At 51.2% G+C, this 8,329-nt stretch overlaps 1 protein-coding gene across 1 annotated transcript in view; it reads left to right on the top strand.

Moving 5' to 3' along the window:
• Nucleotides 1–551: 551 nt before the first annotated feature.
• Nucleotides 552–8,329, top strand: part of Strn4 (striatin, calmodulin binding protein 4) — a gene marked incomplete at its 5' end in the record, with an annotated part of 18,817 nt that continues 11,039 nt past the window's right edge. Inside the window, 4 exon segments of the mRNA XM_013509558.1 lie at nucleotides 552–655; nucleotides 1,088–1,161; nucleotides 2,571–2,649; nucleotides 5,186–5,383. Of these exon segments, the coding sequence (XP_013365012.1) occupies nucleotides 552–655; nucleotides 1,088–1,161; nucleotides 2,571–2,649; nucleotides 5,186–5,383 (455 nt within the window).

Genomic DNA, 8,329 nt, shown 5'->3' with positions numbered 1-8,329 from the left:
GTTTCTAGGTTTTTGGGATTTTTTTTTGTCTTTTTGAGACAGGGTCTCCCTGTGCAGTTCAGGCTGGCCTTGACCTTACTTTGTAGCCCAGGCTGGCCTCAAACTTGAAACGATCCTCCTACCTTAACCTCCCGAATGCTGGAATTGCAGGTGTGTGCCACCATGCCCGGCTTGTTTTTAGGTTTTGTTTTGTTTTGGTCTTTTGAGACCGGGTCTTGCTATATAGTTCAAACTGGCCTTGCACTCATTCTGTAGTTTAGGCTGGCCTCAAATTTATGGTGATCCTCTAGCCTCAGCCTCCTCGGTGCTGGGATTGCAAGTATGTGGCACCACGCACAGTTGGCTCCGCTTTAATTTCATGGGCTAAGAAGTCTTCAGCTCTTTCATTGTGGGTGACATGGCCTGGGACACTGGAGACAGACATAGCCTTTTTAGTGTTTTACTGAACCTTAGTGTCACTGTGGCGTCAGGGCCCGAGATGCACCAGCTGAGTAAGGGGCTTACTACCACCAAGCCTGAGCTCCACCGTTCTGTCCTTTCTGTCCCCCTAGGCTCAGGTGGCCTTTCTCCAGGGAGAGCGGAAGGGGCAAGAGAATCTAAAGACGGACCTGGTGCGGCGGATCAAGATGTTAGAGTATGCACTGAAGCAGGAAAGGTGAGCCCTGCACTGTGCCAGCCACCTTGCCTTTCAAGGGTGGCCGCCTGCTCAGGATCCCATCTTGCAGGAGAAGGGCATAAATTGAGCATGGTGGGCGATTCAGAGTTGGCATCAGAGGGGTGTTCATGACAGTGGCAGCCCCCTGGTTGCCACCTCCTGGGCATTCACCCTCTTGCTCATTTCCCACCTGCCTGCTGGGTTTTGTTGGCTGTGTTTCCCATAGGGCGTAGAGGCCTCAGGACTGGCCTAGCAGCTGGCCTGACTCCAAGAAGCCGGCTGCACCACTGCCTCTCCACGCCACTTCCTGGGGGCACCTGGGTGTGGTGGGCGGGTTGTGAGTAGATGCGCGAAGCTCTGGGCTTGGGGCTTCCAGGGGCTGCTGGCCCTGTCTACTCTCTGGTCTCCTACTCATTAATCTTGCTTGTTTAGGGCCAAATATCATAAACTGAAGTTCGGGACAGACCTGAACCAGGGGGAGAAGAAACCAGATCTGCCAGAACAAGGTACCCTGCCCCGTGTGCTCAAGCTTCCTGGGCTGGGGCCATGTAAAGAGGGCGCTCTTTCGTACTCTGCTCCTGCCTGGCACAGTGCTGGCCTTCTGTGGGGTGAGCTCCCTCTGCGGGGTGAGCTCCCTCTGCGGGGTGAGCTCCTTCTGCGGGGTGAGCTCCCTCTGCGGGGTGTGCTCCCTCTGCGGGGTGTGCTCCCTCTGTGGGGCGAGCTGTCTGAGGCACTGGCAGCGCATTACCTCCCTCTCTGGGGAGAGGGAGCCAGCTATTTATATATAGGGCACTGTGAAAAGCTCAGAAAGACTTCATTGAAGAGGCAGTGTTTGCAGTGAGTTGTCATTCAATTATTCCACCAAGAAAAGTTTGTGAGGTACCGGCTTTGTGTCGCAGAACAAGGACACAGAACAAGGAAAGCAAGATTGACATGGTCTCTGCCCTCTGGGCCAGTATAGTCTAAGCCCCTTGAAGGAAGAGTCAGTTCCAGGGCGGGGAATAAGGGCGGTATGTCAGAACAGGGAGTCAGTTGTGTGCCTGGAGCAGATGGTATGGCAGTGTGCCCTTCAGGCTGGCCTTGGTAACACCGAAGCTTGGCTGAGTGGAGCTTCGGGGGTCTGGCCTGCCTGGCTGAGAGTGATTATTACATTAGGTCAGAGTTCTGTAACTATGACGTAAGTCCCACAAGGCAGGGCTGTGTAGCCCAAGATGCTAGTTAAGCACAGCATAAGTGCCCAGTAAATACCTGAATAAAATACTAAACAGCTTATCCAACTGAACCCTCAAAGCAGTCTCAAGAGATAGATGCTGTTATTCCCCTGACTTCCAGCAGAGGAAGCTGAGGCTCAGGTGGGTGAGCTAACCTGCTCCCCAGATCCCACAGAGGTGTGGAAAGTAGCAGAGCTGCACTTCATGCCCGCTGCCCATTCTCTTAGAACCAGGCCAGCTCCTGGCTAGGAAAATAACAGCCAGCACAGCCGTTAATGGTGCAGATCTGCCCTTAGCTGGGAGTGGTTTGGGGAGTGACAGTGAGGAGATCAGAGATGGGGAGTGCTTCCAGGAGTGAGAAGAGTTGGGATGGTGGCGCATGCCTGTAGTCCTAGCACTGAGGCAGGAGGATCACCATGAGTTCAAGGCAAGTCTGGGCCATATAGTGAGTTCAAAGCCAGCCTGAACTAAGTAGTGAGAACCTGTTTCAAAACACACACACACACACGCACACACACACACTCTCTCTCTCTCTCTCTCTCTCTCTCTCTCTTTTTACTGAAAACGGTGGGTTTAGGACACTCAAGAAGGGACAGCGAGTATTGGTGTCAGCGATGGATTTGGGCCAGGGGTGAAGAAGGTGGGCTAGGTGATGGGTGAGTGGAAGTGCTCTGAAATGGCCTCTTCCTTTCTCCCTGCACCAGTTCCCAATGGCCCTGTGGAGTCCGTCACCCTGGAGAATAGCCCGCTGGTATGGAAGGAGGGACGGCAGCTTCTCCGACAGTGAGTATGGGGTCCAGGCCGGGATGGGGCAGGCTGTGGTACATTTGGCTCAGGAGATAACCCCAAAGACTCCACAGTCCTTCCTGCCCCTGCTGGGGATACCCAATCTCTCAGGAGCCCAGGCAGCAGCAGTTGGAATAGCTTGTCATCCTGGGGGTGGAGCTCCAGCTGGGGAAGAACTGGAGGGGGAAGATCTACTGCAGTTCCCAGGCTTGGGGACACTTGTTCTTGGAACATACTCTTTAGTGCTTCTGTGGACTTTTTGAAAGGCACACTATTGTGTATGTGTGTGAGGTGTATAGAACCATACAACTGAGTGCCTCAGGCATTGGAAAACATAGCAGAACAAAAAAGAAAAGTAAAAGCACTCAATTCTACCACCTGAGGAATTCTGTAGCTCCATAAACAGTTTGATGTGTGTATTGTTGATCTTTTAACATGTTCCTGCCGGCCTGAACCATTGGTGATACATGCCTGACTCTCCCATCGGTGGCTCATACCACTTGGCACTGTCCTATGCCACTCAGTGGGGCAGTAATGAACATACCACTTGGGGCCGGGGATATAGCTCAGTGGTACAATGCCTGCCTAGCAAGCGTGAGGTCATGAGTTCAATCCCCTGTACCACAAAAAAGAAAAAAAAAAAGAATATACCACTCACTGGTGGTTCAGGCTTCCTGGCAGCAAGACATAGGAGGTATGGCTTGCCTGTCCCTCTCATAGCTGTGTGTGTGTGTGTGTGTGTGTGTGTGTGTGTGTGTAAAAGCTAGGATTCCTCCTTTACTGTTTTGTAATGCATTGCTTTTGCTAAGTGTTACGGACACCTTCTATATAAATTACTTATGTTGTATTTTGTTGAGGTGGTTTTCATCTTTCAGTACTGCAGGCAGTGTAACAAACATCAAGCTGCTGTCCTTGACTTCCTGAAGCTCCATAACTACAAGTGTACCGGCCAGTGTCAAGCATGCGCAAACAATACCCCCACATGACTATGCAAAGTAATGATGATCGACTGGGCATGGTGGCACATGCCTGTAATCCCAGTACTTGGGGAGGCTGAGGCAGAAGGATTGCCATGAGTTCAAGGCCCGCGTGGGCTACATAAGCAAATTCAAGGCGAGCCTGAACTACATAGTGAGGTCCTGCCTCAAAAAAATCAAAAAAGTCTGGCAAGCCTGAGGTCATGAGTTCAATTCCTGGTACCAAAAAAAAAAAAAAAAAATCAAAAAAGAAAATAATGATGATCACAATGGACCACACTCATCGAGTACCTTTTTTGTGCCTGGCTCTGTGCCAGATATTTCCCATACATTAATTCGTTTTCTAGTCCCTGTCTCTGTGTAGAACAATACCCAGCATCCCCTCAGTTTCATAGGCAAGAAAGTCAAGGCGCAGAGAGGAAGTCTAGTTGCCGCAGGGCACCTAGTTACCGTGTCATGGGCTGGGGTGGGGCCTCGGGCAGTCCACCTCTGAGCCCCCTCGTTAGCCACTACACCTCCCTGCCTCTCCTGTTGGGGGATGGCAGCTTCAGCCGCACACTGGCACCTGAGAGATGAGACCAGCAGAGGGAGGCAGGCGGCCTCTGGTGAGAGGTGGCCTCAGCTCCCCAGGGACCCGAGACCAGACCTGGCTTCCCAGCGAGGCCTCTCTCTAAGGGTCAAGGAACGGCTCTCTCATCTTTGAAGACACAGATACCTACAATTGCCTTTTTATTCTTTTTTTTTTTTTTGTTTTTCCCTTAGGCTATTCTCAGCTGGCTTCATTTTTTTTTTTTTTTTTTTTTTTTTTAAATGCAGAAGCAATGAATGCTCAGTTGTAGAACTAAAGACCCTAACACTTTTTTTTTTTAAATAAAAACTGGAATCCCTGGCTGGGGATATAGCTCCGTGGTGCAAGCGCCTGCCTGGCAAGCGCGAGGTCATGAGTTCGATTACCAGTACCAAAACAAAAAAAATGAATCCCTTGGAACTTAACATTTTCATTGTGCTGTTTAGCATAGCCATTTCATGCCCTTTTGCTATAGTTACTTTGGGTTGTGTCCCTCTTAGTACTTTGTTGCCACAGCCCTGTCCTTGGATGTTGAAGTCAGCCCTCATACTTGGGCTCTCCCTTGCGGTGTGTTGGGATACCTTGGGTAGCAGTGATCCAGTGGCCCAAGGCTTCCATTGGCAGCAGTCTTGAAAGTGGCCTTAGCCGGGCATGGTGGTACATGCCTGTAATCCCAACCTGCCTCTCCTGTGGAGAGGAGGCTGAGGCAGGCAGGCCTCTTTGCAAGTTTGAGACCAGCCTGAGCTATAAAGTGAGCTCAAGTTCAGCCTGAACTGCATAGCGATACCCTGTCTCAAAAATGCTCAGTTGTAGAACAAAACACAAAACAATAACAAAAAAAAAAGTGGCCCTGCTGTGTCATGCACTGGGTTTATGCAAGACGGGTGCCTATTCTTATGTGACCCCTTGGAAGTTGGTGACAGGCTGGGCCCTATGGTCTGAGAAGAAGCACGGGGGCATCTGACCCACCTGGCCCTGCCCCCTGCAGGTATCTGGAAGAGGTGGGCTACACAGACACCATCCTCGACATGCGGTCCAAGCGTGTGCGCTCCCTGCTTGGCCGCTCCCTGGAGCTCAACGGGGCTGCCGAGCCCGGCGAGGGGGCCCCCAGGATGGCACCTAGTCCTGGGGGCCTCAGTGGCGGCGAGTCCCTGCTGGTGAAGCAGATTGAGGAACAGATCAAGAGGTGAGCCCTGGGCCTGGTGGGTACCTCTCTCCCCCAACTTCATCTCCAGCCCCTACTCCCCATGCTTAGACCTGTGCACCCCTCAGCAGCATGCATTTACTGAAGGCAAACCCTTTCCAGGACATGGCAGGGAGCACACGTATGGTCACTACCCTTGGAAGCGCTCCTTCATTCTTTTTCTCCTCAATAATTGGTATTCAGCTGAATAAATAATGTCATTACTAGGTGGCACTAGTGCTGGAAAGAACATCAAACATAAGAGTGACAAGAGGTAGGGATGGTGGCGCATGCCTGTCATCCTAGGGCTCAGGAGGGTGAGGCAGGAGGATTCCGAAGTGTTCAAGGCCAGCCTGAACTATGTAGAAAGACCCTGTCTCAAACCACACCCCCCAAAAAACCAAAAGGATCACTTGAGCTCAGTAGTCCAGGTCCAGCAGAACAACATGGCAAGACCCTGTCTTCAAAAAGGATAGGAGAAGCCAGGCGTGGTGGCACACGTCTGTAATCCCACCACGTGGGAGGCTGAGGCAGAAGGATCATTGTAAGTTTGAGACCAACCTGGGCTACAGAGTGAGCTCAAGGCCAGCCTGAACTGCATAGTGAGACCTTGTATCAAAACAGACAAAAAAAAGCGAGAAGGAAGAAAAAAAAAAAAAAGAAATAGTGCTACATTAGGTGGGGTAGACAGGGAGGCCCTCTGTGTGGAGTGACTTGGACAGAGGGTAGCTGAATGGAGAATATCCCCAGCAGAGGGGATTGTGAATGCCTGGATTCTGAGGCAGGAAAGGCCTGGCATGTACCGGAAGCAGGTGTCAGCCGGGCTACAGGGGAGGAACATGTGGCCTGTGGTCTGTGGTAAGACTCAGGAGGCAGTTTGAGGAGGGCTGTCCTGGCAATGATAAAGACTTTGGATTCTAGCCACATGCTGTGACATGCCTCTAGTCCCAGCACTCTTAAAAGGCTGAGGCAGGAAGATTGTAAATTTGAGCCCACCTAAGCAACTTAAGAGACTTAGACTCACCTCAAAATAAAAAATCAAAAATCAAAATGGACTGGTGATGTAACTCAGTGCAGAGGCCCTGCATTCGCATTCGCATTCGCATTCGCATTCGCATTCTCATTCTCATTCTCATTCTCATTCTCATTCTCATTCTCATTCTCATTCTCATTCTCATTCTCATTCTCTCTCTCTGTCTCTCTGTGTCTCTCTCTCTCTCTCTCTCTCTCTCTCTCTCTCTCTCACACACACACACACACACACACACACACATAATATCTGCCTTTGGGGCTGTGGGAAACCAGTGGTTTCTGGCCAAGGTATAATGTGATCTGCCATGTTGATCTGCTTTTAGGAGAGGCTGGAGGCAAGGAGACTGGGTGGGAGATTTCTGCAGTGTCCAGACAGGGTACTGGAGAAGTGAGAGAGAGGCTTTCACTAAGTTGCCCAGCTTGTGCTCAAACTTGAGATCATCCTGCCTTAGCCTCCCTGAATGCTAGGATTATAGTGCTGGGGATTTAGCTCAGTGGCACAGCACCTGCCTAGCAAGAGTGAGGTCATGAGTTCGAGTTCAGGTACCAGAAAAAAACAACAACAACAACAAAAAATGCTAGGATTATAGTAGTTGCTTCATGATGGTCAACACTGTTTAAGACCTTGAGGTGAAAGAGGGTGACCAGGACTTCATCTGAGTCACTGAGTAGCAGCTCCTGAGGTGGGGCATAGCAGGGGCTGTTGAGGTTGAGCACGGCTGCGTATCCCATGTGGGGAGGTTGCATAAGCTTGGGGCCCTGCAGTGCCTAAACCTAGCTTTGGTTCACCAGCACACAGCTGTTTTGGAAAGCCGCAGGACCGTGTACAGTCACTGAGGGAGTGTGGACAGCCGGGGAAGAGATCCGGGCGCAGGATTTGGATCCTCCCACATGTGGAGGTTGACGGAGGGAGGGAGCAGCAGGGGAGGAGGGCTGGCGCAGGGTGGCTCTGGGGAGAGGAAGCCAAGGTGGCGTCTGCTTGCCTGTCAGTGAGTGGGGTGGTTCTTCTAGAAGCCAGGAGGCTAGAGCAGTGGGTGCTGGCCTGGCAGTGGGGGCAGGCAGGGTAAGTCATGGTGGTCTCCACCAGTGGCAACTGGTGGCGCTGGCAGGAACTCTGGGGCGGCAGGAAGGAGGTGTTGTCCACTTGCGCTTGGATCCCACCCCGCATTCTACCCTGGAGTTGGGGTTGGCAGACACCCCCAGAGTGCTTGTCAGCTTGAAGGCCAGGAGGTGGACATAAGAGTGCCAGCTGGCGGTGATGCAGTGCAGGCTCCACAGAGTGGTTCTGCTGGTCGGTGGCCGAGCGTTTGTGGGCGGCAGTTCCTCCTTGCTGCTGGCAGTTCTGCTTCTGCCCCCTACCCGAGGCTGAGCTGGTGGTATGGTCTTTTTTTTTTTTAATTGATACATTTTAGATACACGTAGGGGTCACATTCATCATAGGGAGTTTGCACCTGTACAGGATGTATTTTGCTGCTTTTTTTCCCATTCCCCTGCCCTCCTTTCAACCCCTCTTCCTCTTCTTATTTACAAAGCTTTGTTTCCATTTTTCCTTCCTTTTTTTCTCTTGTCCTTTCTTTCCTTTCTCCTTCCCTTCTCCATTGTTCCCCTTCTCATTCTACTTTTTTTTTTTGGTGGCCCTGGGGTTTGAATCCAGGAGCTCTCTGCCACTGAACCATGTCCCCAGTCCTTTACCTTTTCTTTTTCTTTTCTCTTTTTTTGAGACAAGGTCTCACTATGTAGTTCAGGCCGGCCTGTGACTTGCTGTGATCCTCTTGCCTTGGTTTGCCAAGTGCTGGGATTATAGGCATATTTTACTGTGCCTAGCCCTTTTTTAGTTTTAGACAGGGCCTTCCTAAGCTTCCCAGACTGAGCCAGACCTTGTTATTATTTCGGGGGAGGGGGTTTTGTTGTTTTGTT

Source organism: Chinchilla lanigera, unplaced genomic scaffold, assembly GCF_000276665.1.
Source record: "Chinchilla lanigera isolate Chin_1 unplaced genomic scaffold, ChiLan1.0 scaffold00173, whole genome shotgun sequence".
Classification (NCBI taxonomy): Eukaryota; Metazoa; Chordata; class Mammalia; order Rodentia; family Chinchillidae; genus Chinchilla; species Chinchilla lanigera.
This window is presented reverse-complemented; position numbering and strand designations above follow the sequence as displayed.